This window comes from Cyprinus carpio, chromosome A21, assembly GCF_018340385.1.
Source record: "Cyprinus carpio isolate SPL01 chromosome A21, ASM1834038v1, whole genome shotgun sequence".
NCBI lineage: Eukaryota > Metazoa > Chordata > Actinopteri > Cypriniformes > Cyprinidae > Cyprinus > Cyprinus carpio.
This window is the reverse complement of record NC_056592.1, coordinates 12,631,376-12,648,426: the sequence shown is the minus strand read 5'-3', so window position 1 is coordinate 12,648,426 and position 17,051 is coordinate 12,631,376. Positions and strand designations below refer to the sequence as shown.

The 17,051-nt window shown below is 37.2% G+C and overlaps 1 protein-coding gene across 1 annotated transcript in view; it reads left to right on the top strand.

The window, feature by feature from the left end:
* The window catches only part of igsf9bb (immunoglobulin superfamily, member 9Bb), an 86,258-nt gene that overhangs the window by 61,380 nt on the left and 7,827 nt on the right, over nt 1-17,051 (top strand). The window contains exons 13-17 of the mRNA XM_042710889.1: nt 3,107-3,282; nt 7,516-7,742; nt 7,897-7,981; nt 9,158-9,319; nt 9,672-9,717. Coding sequence (XP_042566823.1) covers nt 3,107-3,282; nt 7,516-7,742; nt 7,897-7,981; nt 9,158-9,319; nt 9,672-9,717 — 696 coding nt within the window. The remainder of the gene's footprint in view (nt 1-3,106; nt 3,283-7,515; nt 7,743-7,896; nt 7,982-9,157; nt 9,320-9,671; nt 9,718-17,051) is intronic.

Below are 17,051 nucleotides of genomic sequence, written 5' to 3'. Positions count from 1 at the left end.
CTGCACACGTGACAATGTGTAAAGACACAAAACGTTTGGTCTGTGCAAGAAACTGAACATTTAAAATTATTTCTAAAAATTCTGTTTTTGATACGATTTTTTGAGATACTGAATGACTGTTCTGAGGTTGTTTTCTTGTGGTTTTGTTAGGCGTCTTCTTCTTCTTGCTTTACTGCAGATCGCAGACTTATAAGAGCATTACCGCCACCTACATGTATCTCTACAATCTCAATTAGGAGTGTCAGTGCTCCATTTGAGAGATAAGTGGCAGTTCAGGCATAAGTTCAGACATTGTGGTGAAAATCAGAGGTAAAAAAACGATATAAATACTGTTCAGTTCAATTTTTATTTACTGTTTTTACTGCTCAAAAAAATCTCTGTTTGTGTTTTACTGAAGAAACAAAGTCACCTACATCTTGGATGCCCTGGGGGTGAGCAGATAAACATCAAATTTTCATTTTTGGGTGAACTATCCCTTTAAATCAGCATTATGCGCCTTCATTGATACTGCAGTAAGATACCCAAACATCAATTTTTCATTTTTGTGTGAACTATCCCTTTAAATCAGCATTATTTTTTATTTTAATTTTTTGCAACTTTAACTGAACTGAGGAATCACAACACATATTATTTTATTAATATATATTTTTTGTTGTTGTTTTCCATATTCTTCATGATAAGGGTGAATAAAAAATAACATTAAAAATGTTGCTTCAGATTGAATATGTTGTTTCAGACTAAAAAAACTGACATGAATTCTCACCCAGCTGTTATCATTTTTATTTCCGAGTATGTGCCCCAGATCAGAATTGAATTTAGTTTCATTGCGATTTTTGCTGTTCACATTGTCATCCAAGACAGATCTGTGTCTCATATAAGGTAACTGTGCCTGTATGTCACACTCAGCATTTCTTCACAGTCTATACTGACTACTAACTTGAGCCCTTCCACTAACACAGCAGTCCACATACAGTACTGAGTACTAACTTGAGACCTTCCACTAGCGCCAAAATCCACACATGCAAAAGCTTGATAAGGGTGTGAGCTTCCTCACCATTCTGCTTCCGACTTTTCTTAGATCATCATTATCCGCTGGCCTGATGTGTCCACCATGGGTGCCTGAGCAATCGGAGACCTGTGCCAAGAGCTGGCTAAAAAAGGTGTCATTTGAAATATTGGGCAGTGTGACTCATGCTTTAAAGGTTGTGTATGAATGGCCTTTAAAGGTGACCCACGTGAGATTGAACAACAGCTCCCGTCAGCCTCATTGACGCAGATAGTTGGCGTGTTCCTGCTACTTCCTGTGCATTGCAGGAGAGGTGCTGAGCGACCGCTGCGATGCTGTGAATAACACACATCTCAAGAGCCTGTGAATTGGCATGCTATAAGGGCATGAAGGAAGTGATCAATTATACCTCAGTGGAATATTATGACTCACCAATAGGAACAGGGCGAATGACGTATACAGCTTATTCCTTACGTTTTTCTTTTTGAAAGTCATTAATATTCCTAACACAGTGTAATTTCAATATCTCAAAGGATGCATTTTGTTTAGCACAGCAATCTTTGAGAGAGATGACATTTTTAACTTTTTGGTTCTTGCATTAGAATGATATAACTATATATATTATTACATAAAATATGTTGCATTTTTTTTTTCACGGGAATATGTGTTATATATATTTTATACTTATGGATGCATTACTTATGGAAGCTTGTTTCCACCACTGAAGAAAAAGTAAATAATGTAATTGCGACTTTTTATCTCACAATTCAGACTTTTTTTTTTGTATTTGAATTTTTTTGTTTTGAGAATGATGTGATATAAACTTTGAGTTATAAAGTCAATTGCAAGTTTATGTCTCGCAATTCATTTATTCTCAGAATGATGTGATATAAACTTTGAGTTATAAAGTCAGATTAGTGAGATATTCAGACTTTTCTCACAAATATGAATTTATACCTCGCAATTCAGAATTTTTTTCTCACAAATTTTTACATTAGAGTTTAAAGTTTATATCTTGCAATTGTGACTTTATGACATGCATTTGCGAGTACAGAATTCTGACTTTTTTCCTCAGAATTTCAAGATTATATCTTGCAATTGTGACTTTATGACATGCCCCTCAAAATGGAACTTTATAACTTTATCATATATTTACAATTGAGAAATAAAAAATTCAGAATTTTGCATAGATTTAAAAATTGCAATTACCTTTATACATATTTTTTATTTCAATGCAGTTTAATGGGCATTTTAAACATGAATTTTTTTCTAATGTTATGGAAATTTTAATAACATGAATTTTTATTTTTATATTTATATTTTTATGATGGATTTTCATATTTTAAGACTGAAAGTGTTGATAAGTGAGATAGTTTATGTTTAGTCAGTTGTTGTTTATGTGGGATTCATCCTTTAAATTTTATATAAATATATAATAAATAAAGTGTCATGAGGATGATAATAATGTACTGAAGGGGGCATGCATGGTGTCCTTGTGTTGCTTGGGTACGATGGAGATCGAAGAAATTCAGTGTGAATTTAGTCGGGACGTCCCGTGGGAGTCATTCCATGCATGCCAAGGACAGCGGTTTATCAGAATGAAGCATGCTGGCTGTAGGTGCAATTACACAAAACTTTGAGCATGCAAAACTACTTGCAATGGATATGTGCAACAGGACATGATGTCACACTCTAAGGCTAACAATACATTATCAACATAAAAAATCACTTCACATTCTGGCTGTTTTCTATACGAGATGTATTGTCCATAAGACTCATTTCAAGCCATAGGTCTTTCTCAAGAGCTGTAGGCCGTACAAAGCACACTGAAGATCTATGAGGATATTTTTGTAAAGATCAGCAATCAAAAGGCAGTTGCATTCTTCAGAATTTCCACTGGGAAACCATGAGACAGTTTTGTGTTATTGGATATCACTGAGCACTCACACTGAGCCAAACAAGCTGTCTTTTTGCGTCTAGCTGCAGGCAGTGCTCTCATCAGTATTGTGAGCGACATGGCAATCATTATCGGAGCGTATGTGCATGTAAGCTTGTGCCATGCTGAACTCTTTCCATCTGTGCATGTGACTCCTCCTGCAGGGTGAAGAGGGAGCAGTTAGGACCGCATGACTGGCTGTCCATGGCTGTGCCCGGCGGGCAGCACTGGCTCCTGGTGCAAGGCCTGGAGTCTGAGACGGCCTACCAATTCAGCGTCCTGGCCCAGAACAAGCTGGGGACGGGCCCGTTCAGCGAGGTCGTCACTGTGAACACACTAGGTTGGCCACCTGCATGATACAACTTTCAATGACAGGATCATCTCTGCCTGACAGAAATGCGTTTTATAGTAGGGATAGGATTACAGCTGTTATTCTGACTCATAACAGTTTTGATACATGATCCTAACTATATTACACTATATTATATATTTAGTTTATATTAGCGATGCACAAATATTGAAATTTTGGCTGATACTGATAAGCTTATCATTTTAATGTTATTGTCAACAACTTGTAAATGGATATTAGTTTAAAAAAAAAATACTACAATATAGTATTAAAAATGCTATTTTGTCTAAATAAATTGAAAATTTAGGCATCATAACTTTGTATGTAAATATTTATAATGTTTATATTTATTTTGAGATTTGCTGAAGATTTACATTTAAAATAAAAAAAAAAAAAAAAAAAAAAAAAACATGTACATAAGTATTCACAGCTTTTGCCATGACACACAAAATTGAGCTCAGGTGCATCCTGTTTCCACTGATCAACGTTTCTACAACTTGATTGGAGTCCACCTGTGGTAAATTCAGTTCATTGGACATGACTTTGAAAGTCACACACCTGCCTATATAAGGTCCCACAGTTAACAGTGTATGTCAGAGCACATAACCAAGCCATGAAGTCCAAGGAATTGTCTGTAGACCTCTGAGGCAGGATTTTATAGAGGCACAGATCTGGGGAAGGGTACAGAAAAGTTTCTGCAGCATTGAAGGTCCCAATGAGCACAGTGGCCTCCGTCATCTGGAAATGGAAGAAGTTTGGAACCACAAGGACTCTTCCTAATGTGGGCCGCCCGGCCAAACTGAGTGATTTGGGGAGAAGGGCCTTGGTCAGGGAGGTGACCAAGAAACCCGATGGTCACTCTGACAGAGCTCCAGCATTTCCCTGTGGAGAGAGGAGAACCTTCCAGAAGAACAACCATCTCTGCAGCACTCTACCAATCAGCCCCTCTATGCTAGAGTGGCCAGACAGAAGCCACTCCTCAGTAAAAGGCACATGACAGCCATGACAGAGTTTGCCAAAATGCACCTAAAGGACTCTCAGACCATGAGAAAGAAAATTCTTTGGCCTGATGAAACAAAGATTGAACTCTTTGGCCTGAATGGCAAGCGTCATGTCTGGAGGAAACCATGCACTGCTCATCACCTGGCCAGTACCATCCCTACAGCGAAGCATCCCTGGTGGCAGCATCAGAGTGAGAATGTTTTTTCAGCGGCAGACTGGGAGACTAGTCAGGATCAAGGGAAAGATCTGCAGCATGGACACTCTCACCCTGCAGCCCAAGTCTGGTTGCCCACTGTAGTAAGGGTTCACACACACACTTTAAAACGCAGATCACTGTCCTACATGACTTGATTGGCTGTGTTTGAAGTCGTTGTGGTGTTCACACTTCGCAAACACATGATAACAACAGGGGGTGACACACTACACGAGCTGACAACAACTTTGTCACCCAACAACTCTACACAATCCCCAAACCACGTTTTGTCACAAAAACACGCAAGATTGAATAGGATTTACACGAATCAAGAAGTGAAACAGGAGTTGTTTATTTGAAAATGGACATCGGGAAGAAATTAGTGCTGCAAGCTGTTTGTGATGATCTGTTCTGAAAAAAATTTGCTCCATTTCTTGTCTCCAAAGCTGTGTTGCTGCTGCTGTTTTTCTTCCACTGACCTCAACCCATGCCTAGCTCTCTCATTGGCTGTAGCTTTTTGAGACACCTGACACCATGTGATGCTGAGTCGGCTGACAGGTCCAGATATTTAGCATGCTAGATATTAATTTGGCATCGGCGACACATCAATGAGCCTCTTTGATGCGTCGTTGAGTAGTTCACACAAAAAGATTTGCAAGCGCCGATCACCCACTGATTTTCCCTCGATCACAGCCCAACCTGTCGGTGAGTTTGTTAACTTGCAAATTGGGCTTAAAATCCTTTAGTGTGAACTTGTCATCAGCAGGGTTGAGTCTGGTCAGTACCTGGATGAGTTAAGAGGTGTAAGTGAGGCCAGGAGGGGGTGCTCACCCTGTGGTCTGTGTGAGTCCTAACACCCCAGTATACTAATGGGGACACACTATACTGTCAAAAGATGGGGTTACTGAATATGTGTTGTCTTTCTGTGGTAATTAAATGGAACTTCATGGCACTTCTCGTAAAGAGTAGCGGTGTAACCCTGGTGTCCTGGCCAAGTTGCTACCACTGGCCCTTGTATATTATGGCCTCCAAATAATACCCATCCACTTGATTGGCTCTATGACTCTCTCTCCTCTCCACCTATAGCTGGTGTGTGGTGAACACACTGGCGCCATTGTCCTGTGGCTCTCAGACTGGGGTGAAGGTTCATCTTCCAACAGAACAATGACCCTAAGCACACAGCCAACATAACAAAGGAGTGGCTACAGAACAACTCTATAGCCGCTTTTCCACTGTCGGGCCAGTGCGAGCCAGTGCTTTAAACGTGCTGGGCAGGGCTAATAGCCTCGGACCTGTAGCACTGAGGCCAAAATCACACTGTGTTTCCACCGTTGGGCCAGAAGCTTCACTAAAACCTGCCTTTTACATGCCTCTCAAGAACAACGTCACGCAACCCCATCATTTCACCAACAAAGAGAAGTTATCAGAAAACTAATGAGAAATAAGTTACTGGTACTAGTGCGATCACAATAAGAACATGATAAAAGTGGCCGTTTGTTTGCATGCTTTGTTAAATATTTAAATCCAAAAGCATCGATATTTTACAATAATAAGTGATACATTGATCATAATGAATTAATTTATCAGGATTGAAAATTAGTCACACAGAAATAATGTGGTATGAACATAACCTACCTGCTTATTCAGTCGAGTCTGTTTCTTTGTAGTAACAGTATATAAATCACATTTAGAAAGAATGATTTTATTAACAGGATATAAATCACATTTAGAAAGAATGATCATTTCTTCAAGGTGACATACGCGGAGCTAAACTCTCGAGACGGCTTATGACAGATAAAAGTTACTGCATAAGTACACTTTTGCATTAAAAATCTTAAATGATTTCTTCATTTTGCGGTCGCATTTACCATGTTTACTGTGGTAATGTTAATGGCTAGCATGCATAGTCTTTTGCATTGCTTAAATATTTTTGCCTTGTGGTTGTGTTTTTAGATATAGTTTTTTGAGAAGTCTTTAATGCTGATGTTATAGCTGTTAACTGTATGAATTTATCTGCGGCACCGACGCTCTCCAGACGCGGAGAAACTCTGCCTTTGTTCATAACCACTCCTCTAGCCCCAGCTGGCCCGCTTTGGCCCAAGGCTTTCGTCGGGCCAAAAACCCGGGCTGTTGGCCCTGAGGAAGCACTGACGAGGCACGATCAAGCTTTGGAAGTGACAGTGGAAACACAACTGGCCCTGGCATGCACTTGCACGCCTGCTTTTGGCCCGACAGTGGAAACGCGGCTTATGAATGACCTTGAGTGGCCCAGCCAGACCCCAGACTTGAACCCAATTGAACATCTCTGGATAGATCTGAAAATAGCTGTGCACCGACACTCCCCATCCAACCTGATGGAGCTTGAGAGGTCCTGCAAAGATGAATGGGAGAAACTGCCCAAAAATAGGTGTGCCAAGCTTGTAGCATCATACTCTAAAAGACTGCAAGAAGACTTTAAGACTCTGATTGGTTCCTTAAAAGAAGCTTTGACACGTCAGCAATGAAGAATGACAGAGAACTCCTCCAATCACAGGACCTGAGAGTTAAAGACAGGGAAAAATACAAAAAGGATGGGGGAAAAAACCTTCCTGAACACTACGGAACGTAACAGTTCCAAAGGTGCTTCAACAAAGTATTGAGCATAGGCTGTGAATACTTATGTATATATTTTTTTCTTTTTCTTTTTCTAATTTTTTTTTATAAATTTGTCATTATGGGGTATTGTTTGTGGAATTTTGAGGTAAATAATGAATTTAATCCATTTTGGATTAATAAGGCTGAAACATAAAATGTGTAAAAAGTGAAGCACTGTACTTTCCGGATGCACTGTACATATTTAAAATAAACGCTGCTGTTTTGAACTGCTGTTTGTCTAAAAATAACTTATATATATAATATTTGTATATATTATAAAATATATATATATAGTTTCCACAAAACGTTAAGTAGCACAACTCTTCTCAACAAGAAATAAGAAATGATTTTTCAGCATGTTAAAATGAACCAGTGGTTTACTTTGTTCTGTCTAGTATTTCCTATAAGTACCCCAGAACCACTGGTGCTGCTTACCCCACCACGGTGCCTCACAGCCAACCGGACACAGCAGGGAGTCCTACTCACATGGATCCCTCCAGCCAATCACACGTCACCAATTGACCACTACATCATGGAGTTCCGCCTCGGGGAGAGGTGGGATGTTCTTGATGATACAATCCCTGCTGGAGAGACAGAGCTGTTGGCTAGAGACCTGGTTCAGGTATGTCTGTGATGACTATTTCAAAAGATTGACACAAGGCTTGTATTGGCATTCCTGCTGGTGAAAAAGTGTTTGCAAGTAAACAAACTATTTCTATTGCTGTTTTTTTTTTTTTTTTTTTTTTTATAATTATAATTTGTTTTTTTTTTTGCAGGAGGCCTGGTATGAGTTCAGAGTGATGGCGGTTATGGAGGACGTTATCAGTGAGCCCAGTAATGTAGTGGGAGTCTCTAGCACAGGTCAGTGCTCTGAGGATTTTTGTACTCCATATGGGTTTTGAAAATGTACTGTGAAATTTACTCCACATAATGCCATGTTATACTGTGACATTTTTGTTTAGGCCCGCACAAACATTAATGGAAAGAGTTGATTCTGAAATAATGATGGTCTGATGAGACTCTGCTGCCATCTGCTGGATTTAATATGAATTACACAGTTTGTTTGAATTAATCTTTTTTTGGGGAATTAAAACAAGTCCATATTTAGAAATATTGGATGTATTGTGCTTTTTTCTCTTATTTTTTATTTATTTATGTAACTGTATTAATCTTTCTGTAAAAATGTTTCAGTCTCTCAAACCAGTTTACTGAAAATCCAAACTGAAGAATAAATATTATCCAAAGAAAGTGTTACATTTTGAAAATTAAAGGTTTTTTAGAAGTCGCTTATGCTCACCAAGACTGCATTTATTTGATCACCAATTTAGTAAAACAGCAATATTATGAATTATTATTACAATTTAAAATAACTTCTATTTTAATATATTTTAAAGTGTATTTTGTTCTTTGATGATAAAGCTGAATGTTTAGCAGTCATTACTCCAGTTTTCAGCATCACATGATCCTTCAGAAATCTTTCTGATACGCTGATTTGCTGCTCAAGAAACTACTTTTTTTTATTATCAATTCTGAAAACATGTTGTGCCTATTAATTTTGTGGAAACTGATACTTTTTTTTCAGGATTCTTAAATGAATAAAAAGTTCTAATGAAATATATTTTTGAAATAATGGAAGTTTTCATTTTTTTTTTTTATTAAGATTTATTTTATAATATTTTCTTTTTTATTGACAGTCCTTGTTCTGTTACCACTTTCCAGTTATTGACAGTTACTAAACAGTAGATTAGTTTACGCACTGCAGTCAGAATTCAATCACTACTTCAAGTCAAAATAAACATGAGGCTACCATTCAGTCTCTGTTTTCATTTCTCAAAGCTTCCCACAGTGATTTTGAATGTCTTTATGAATCGAGATAGGTGACTATTTCATTCTGTTTTAATCTTTCAAATCTTTCCTTCTGTAAACTAAATAACTTAGAATGAGCTGTATGGTTTATTGTTAAAACAGCCCATACTAACAGTGAAAAGCTGCTTTGTGTGTGTGTGTGCTGAAGGCGAGCTTGTTTGTATCTTTCAGACTACTTTCCGCCGCCTGAGGTGCCAGACGAGGGGCTGGCGCGGCCGGTGGTGGCAGGCATTGTGGCCACCATCTGTTTTCTGGCAGCAGCCATCCTCTTCAGCACGCTAGCGGCCTGCTTCGTCAACAAACAGAGACGGCGTAAGCTCAAGCGGAGACGAGGTCAGTGGTGCCCTTGCAGTCAGAATGCCCTTCTCTTTCTCATCCAACCACATGCCCTTCACATCTCACCCTACTGATGGACTTGCAATTCAAACAGACTGGTAGATTTTTTATTTATTTATCTAAGTAGTTCTGGAAAACACTGAGAAACTTTTCCATTATGTTTACTTTCAAGACATTCCCATAATCTTGTTCCCTTGTAGTATGAAGAGGTTTAAATAACAGGCAGTTGCCACAATCACAAAACTGATGATGCAGCGTAAATTCTGTCAAGCTTTCAAGATGCTTTTCTTCAGGAAATGAGTCTTTTTATGTGTGTCTGAAATCTCTAATCTGGTTTTCTCTTCAACAGATCCCCCTCTGTCTATAACACACTGCAGAAAGAGCGTGGAGACTCCGTAAGTAATGTATTTTAAGAACTTCCCCCTTCTCCCCTCGCACCTCAGTTTATTCAGACAGAGAGTGGAGTGTGCTTCATAAATCAAGGCATCCGACAGGCACGCCCTCTCGTTTAAAGATCTTATTAGAAGACCCATTAATTACTGCTCAGTGATAGGCCGGTGATTCATGGACGTAGTGTGTTCATGGACTGAACGGTCTAGGTTAATTTAATCAAAGAGGAGTTTTTTCATTTTACGATTAGTAAGGCATTCTAAATAGCTGTTTGCTTTAATTTGCACAGATCAATGGTTCTCAACCTTTCTAAAGGTCCCCTATTGTCCACAGCAATATTTAAAGCCCCCCACCCCCCCAGCCCTAGTTTTATTTTCAAAGTTTCAATTTCTGTAACTCAAATAATTAAAATTAAAATAATCACATTTCAGGATTTTGGTTTTAGGGCCTGCATGTTCTTCAGGGTAAATAATGAATTTACCCAGTAAAATATTTTAGATCTTGGCATAACTTGTAAAATGTATCCACCTTTTTCCTGATGTAAAAATGGGTGCCGCCATTTGTAAATTCTATGGGTCTAGCTTCCGGTCTCATTTGCGTCCAGCTATTTTTAGATGTACAAAACAGTTCGTTTTACTGCTTGATATTGACAATTGATATGTCCTATCATATTATTTTAATCTGTTATCTTAATTAAGAACAGACTGGTTTGTACAGCAAACAGTTTTTCCATTTACTGCACATTGTTATTATCCTCGTTATTCACCTATAGCGACAAATGAAACGGAAGTCTCACCCATAGGCTTACTTCCGCGTTGAGGAAAAAGCTGGATATACAATACACAAAATGCCCATGGTGTTTTAAAATCTTATTAATTTGCATGACTTTCCAGGTCTGGAAATCACACCTTTGAATTTAGGATTTCTCATATATCCAGGTTTTCCGAGATTGTGTGAATCATGGTTCTTCAAAGGAAACAAAAACTTACTGCTAAAACTTCACTGCATTTTTAGTGGTGCCTTACAGCATGATAGCATTTGAAGTTTCTCTATTTTTCTGTGACTGATTTTGTGTTTTATGGCTGTTAATGAGCAATTTGAGATATGAATGTTTTGCAGTGAGATTTATATAATACTCAGTTATTATAGGAAAAAACGCTGTTCATGTATTCCTGCTTGATAAATTGACTGTGGCGTTGACCTCCTGTTTATGAATGTTCATGGTTTGGATGACACTTCCTACCCTGGTGAAGAAAGTACCGTAGGTTTGGGTTCAGGTTCATCCTCATAGTAATTGGTCTCTGCACAAACACTGATTCAGAGTGACCCTGATGCTTTTGAGTTCCCATGGCAACAATCAGACACTGAAAAGAGAGTGTAAAACAGTACAAACACTGTAAATGATATGCAACATCTGTGCAACATGTGATTTGAAGTGCATAGATGTGTTAAAAGTGTTTTTATATATATATATATATATGACACTGAAAATGTTTTTTTATATATATATATATATATAATTTTGTTTGCTATTATCCATACACACAGGCTATCAATTAATTGCGTGAAGATGAATTGTAATCACGGATTGTGCAATAAATGGAGTCCTCTCTGACCAAAAAGACTTAAAGGGATAGTCTAGTTCACCCAAAATTGTTTCTTATGTGACTCAAAACAGATAGAGACTGTATGTGCATATTTAAATGGTGGGGTGGAATTTTCAGTGAATATTAACTTAAAACTGCTTATGAACACATGGATATTTAAAGCATTGAAGCTTTTATGATTATTTGTTTTATGCTTAACATCAAGCAGTATTTCATTACTCCCCATTAAAAGCAGCACTAAACGCCATTCAAAATTGTGACATGTAGCTTAACCCAGTGTCAAAAATATTTTAAAATGATGATAATCCAGAGTTAATGTAGTATGAAGCATAGATGACCCCACTTTTTTGGGTGAACTCTTTAATATCATTGGGTGGTGATAACAACAATATCTGTGGATTCTCTACCATGGTAAATGTGCATGCTATGTTGTCTATGCTTCCAAGAATGCCTGTAACAATGCTTTCATATTTTTATTTTGCATTTATCTGAAGAACAGGGGGTTTCTTCTCACCGGTACTTTACTCTGGTATACCGCTGCAACAAACTTGTCTTATCTTTACTTACTTTTACACTAACTTTGTTTGTCTTTCTTCCCAGTGCTAATAACAGTGGACATCAGTGATTAGGATTTTCTTATTTATACATTCAGTGGTATTAATCTAATATTTAAAGTATTATCCTATCAAAGTACTGAATACTGCTTTAAACAAGCAAGAACCTATTTTACTTGATACATCGACTGATGCCCTCTAATGCTTCAGAAACACAAACGATTAGATTTAACTGACTAGAGAGCATTTAACAGTGCTCCTCTTTAATAATACATTTAGACTAGTGATGTCTCAGATGTTTCATTTATAGTGCTTGACACTCCTGCGTGCATCTTTCAGTAATCTAAAGCCTAAGTGGGTTAACTTTGGTATGATGTCAGTCATAATCTGCATGGTCGTGACATTTAAAAGCATGCTGCTATTGCAGTTCACTTTATTTCATGATATGCTGGGATATGGTATCTCTTTGTGTGATTTGTTTGGTTTTGGTTTTTTTTTGTTATGTTGTGAGAAGGAAAGAAAGAAAGAGAGTCATTTTAAAAAGAATTATAATTTTTTTGTGGATTTTGAAAATATAATATGAAGAAATGTCATGGTCAAATGAGTGAGAAATGCTTGACATTCTGTACTATTTCAATGTCACCATTTACAGTAAAAAAAAAGCAAATTTCAGCCTGTATTGCTTCCACTGAAGCACAAGATGGTCTTTGGAGCATTATCATGCTGGAAAACAAAACTCCACAAGTTTGTGTAAAACTTGTTCATGCGGCTCTGTTGAGTGCTATTGTCATTAAACCAAAAACCTTGTGCAGATAATAATTTGTATTAAAACATTAAAAGTATATATTTTTTAAAATCTAAGTTTGGAATATAATTTTTTTTTTTTTTTTAAATGGAGACCCAAAGCATTTAGTCTCAGATCTTTTCACTCCACTGTTTATCAGCTGCTTTTGCCAGGAATCTCTGAATGTCTATTGGTATATTAAAACAAGGAGGCCTTGACATCCCTGCATGCATAGACCCTAAAATGTGTGGAAGATGATGAACTGTGTCATTTATTAAATGAACAATCCAGTGCCATTAATCATTATAGTTTCTTATGTCCTCAAGCTCTATCCCTTTATCTTTCGTTCACTTCTATCTCTCCATGTCACTGTTTTTTTTTACTTTTCATTTTTTCTTTTCTGCTATGTTGGTATGTAAAGCAGCCTTGTTAATGGCCAACATGATCCCTCCCCATACCTCCCATCTCTATTGTGTTTCCTGCCGCAGGAGTCCTCTTACACCTCTACCTGGCATAGAACCCTACTGGGAAGGCCAGGAAAGGAGCAGCTACAGGCCTCCGCCCTCCAGTCCTCTGTGAGTGCCTGCACCTTGTTCAGCAGTGTGCACTGCCTTATGTCGCATGCGTCCCATGTGCGCTGCTGGGCACGGTTGTATTGGCAGGCTGTGAACCCATGCGCTTTACACACAGGAGACTCAAATCTTAAGATTTTGTCGCCTTTTGTCATCCTGCCCGACTCACACATTTATGGTTAGGACCTTGAAATTAAAGGCACTTTCTGTTTTTTTTTTTCGACTTTATTTCTCTTTTAGTGTATGTGAATATTTGTATACATATAATGGAAGCAGGAAAGTGTGTGAGATGGTTACACATCACACATGTAAAGTTTGTATCATTTTTAAACCCCTACAATAATTTAAGTAAAAGTTCTTTGTTTGAAGTTATCATCTTTATTTTGAGGTTGCATTTTGAGGTTGCAATAGTTCTCTTCTCAATTGGTGAAGTAACTGGTTATGTGTTACAAAAATATTCCTATCATCGGAGTTTGCAAAGATTAATATAGAAGTACTAGGGATAGTTACGTGAAAAAAAAAAAAACTATCACATAGCGCTCTCTCTCTCTCTCTCTCTCTCAGTACATTCACTTGAAGCGATATATACTACTGTGTATAGCAAATCTCTACTGCCTCAATTTTTTTTTGTCTCAAAATGGAAATTGTCACCCAGTTCTAATGTGCTAAATGTGACTGTAAGGCATGAAGATAGTAGGATATTATAAATATAAACATCATCATTTTCTGTAAAGCTGCTTTTAAACTGTAAAATTAAAAAAAGTTTCATATATATCCTTTATAATAAACACTACACAAATCTTTTTTGCTTACTAGGCTTCCATTATAAGTGTATTTACCCGCGTTACATTAATGAATTAAGGGACTCAGAATTGTTGGTGGAAACTGACAGCATACCAAACTTGCAGTCCATAGACTTTAGATTGTAGATAACCTGATGCGTATCTTTATTTTGTTAGTTTTTACGTGTCCTGCAGAGGGCGACACAACACCTTTAATTTGATTATAAGGCAGCGCATTAGGAGCTGTGGAATCCTCTTCACAGAACTGGGTCAAATTTGTCATGAACGCTTTCATAACACTAGCTTTTATGTAGAATTAAGTAAGCAAGCAGACTTTAAATCATAGTTAGCCTTTTAATGAAATTTCTATCATATTTCACATGCATTCATCCCTGAATCAAATTTAATACAGCTCTCTGAACTCTCATCAAGTCACCCATTACATGGCTGTCCCTGCGCTTTGAGATGAATCCGATGGTGTGTGAGATGAGGGTGTGGATGTGAGTTTTGATTCTCTTGTGATGCAGTCACATCTCTATTTAGTTAAGCCTCCCCAGTTTACTCTTAGTTCTTCTTAGCCTTATTCTCACTCCTGATGGGTCTCTGGGTGATCTGCTACTTTTCCTCCCTGTCTGCTAAATATTGTTTTCCTCCACAGGTCCACATTTTCAAAAGTAGCCTATCTATCTATCTATCTATCTATCTATCTATCTATCTATCTATCTATCATCTATCTATCTATCTATCTATCTTTCTATCTATCTATCTATCTATCTATCTATCTATCTATCTATCTACAGTACCTACCTACTTACCTGTCTACCTGGATGTCTGTATATCTGTCCGTCATGCATTCATAATGTATATGGTAAACACACTATCTGTAAATTGTAAATATAATATTTCATAGCTTCAGTTTTATAATAATATTACAATATTTGTACTTGTTGTATTCTACGTAATGCATTGCATGTGAACTTTTGTGCTACTGTACCACACATTTACAGTAGTTTAAATAACATTGCACACATTAAGCCCACAGGCTGCCGAGGGCTGGCCTGCACTCTCTTTCATGTGTCTTAATCAACCCCCATAATGTTTGTTTCAGATTTTTCCCTCCCAAGCACCTGAACCACTTCCTGTATGTCACCAACACACCAGGTGTTAAAGTATTTCATGTGGTGTTCCTGCGTTCAGATTGCTTTTTGTTAAAGTATTGTTTTGTTAGTGGATTTAACTTATATGAATGGTAAACATTGCACAGTATTGGCATATTGTGAAACTTATGCACTTTGTGTTGTTATTTGTAATTGCTTTTTCAATGAATGGTAGTAGTAGATTGAGCTTTTAATGAGATATTCTGTGCCAAAAACTGTATTAACTGTGGGATTACTGTATATTGCCAGACAATCATTCTTAAATGCTCAGCTTGATTAGTCCAGGAAGATTTTGAATTTTGTAATCCTAAAAGCAACACCATGTTTGTATGAATTTTCCATGTGCCATAGAATCTGAATCGAGTCTCAGTTTGAAGGTTGTTTTAAGTAATTATAAAGTTTAGGAGTAAAGCCAGAAAAGGTTTATTTTGGTGGCCTCTTTGGAGGTCTGATACCATCTTCGTGTCGGCAATCCTGAGGTCATTATCTGTCATCACAACATTTAGCAGGACAACAACTTGAAATGATCAGCTGATAAGGATAATTACACCTAAAGCACACACTGAATCTTTGATGTTTTATCATTATTTTTATCTAAAACATGTTTAGTTTTACAAAATGAAAGCACAGCCTTGTTGACAAGCAAATCAATATCTGATCAAATCTGTCTTTGTGTTTAGTTTTCTTTTCATTCTCTTAACAGACATGTTGTGTATTATGCCTCTAAACATTTGTTAGAACAATGGTGGGGACTTTCTTTTGCTGGAGAGTGTGTATTGTGTGTTCCCTCTGCTTGGCTGGGGAAAAGCCTGCTTTATGGTGCACTGTATTGTTGCTTGGAGCAGGCATTACGTCATTGCACCTGAATGGTGGTCATCAATAGGCAGTTGCCATGGAAACCAAGCTTCGTCACCGCAGCCATTACAAGTGAAAGTGCATGGTGTAATGATTCAGCAAAAACAAAGCTTCAGCCATTACATGTATATTTGTTACTGAATAAAGTATTATGGCTTTCCAACATTTCCTGATTTTCTCTCTTCTTTTCTGGACTATGCTTGTTATTTCTCGTTGTTTGGTCACATAAATACTCTCAGTTGAATATCTTGGAAAATGTCACCATCTATGATTAATGAGGACTCATATTGTGATGTCTACCATTCACACACACACTAAACACATTTCTTGAGAAAACAATACTGTTGAAACTGAATTAGTTATAACATTCAAACAGTGGTGACTGGAGAGTATAAGGCCTTAACAAAGATGAGTTATGACAAGATATATCCAGAAAAAAACTGTGAAAATTACAACCAACAATCAAACTCATTGAAATCATATGTAGACATCTCTGTTAGGTTTCAGGGTGCTACTTTATAGAGCCTTAAATAATCATGTAATTATTCTCAAGTCCTGTGTCCTAGATATTTTAATTCTGATTTGAAGATTACTGCTTGTTTTTAATATATAAAGTAACATAAAGATGCCTAAAAAGCAAATAATCTAAATAATAGGTTACTTTTAGCTCACATGATTATGACCTTAAAGTAAACAAAAAACTTAAGCAATCATTCTGGTTAATGCTAAAAAAGCAGAACGTTGAACTCTTAAGAATCTTTTATTAAGAAATGTTTTAAATGCATGTCAAAAAAATTCCAAAAAAAACAGTTAATTGACTTATTAACAATGATAGCAATCATTTCAAGTAAATGAGCAAGTTTCAGTTGCTGACATGTACAGTATATGTACTGTTAGATTTTATAGCTTACGTCATGCTCACTTTACCTGTCACTTTGAGAGTTGTGGGTGTAGGATACCTTGAAGTACTTTGTGTGTGAGACTGTCAAAGAATCTTTCACAGTGTGTGTTGGTTTGTTGTAGTGTAT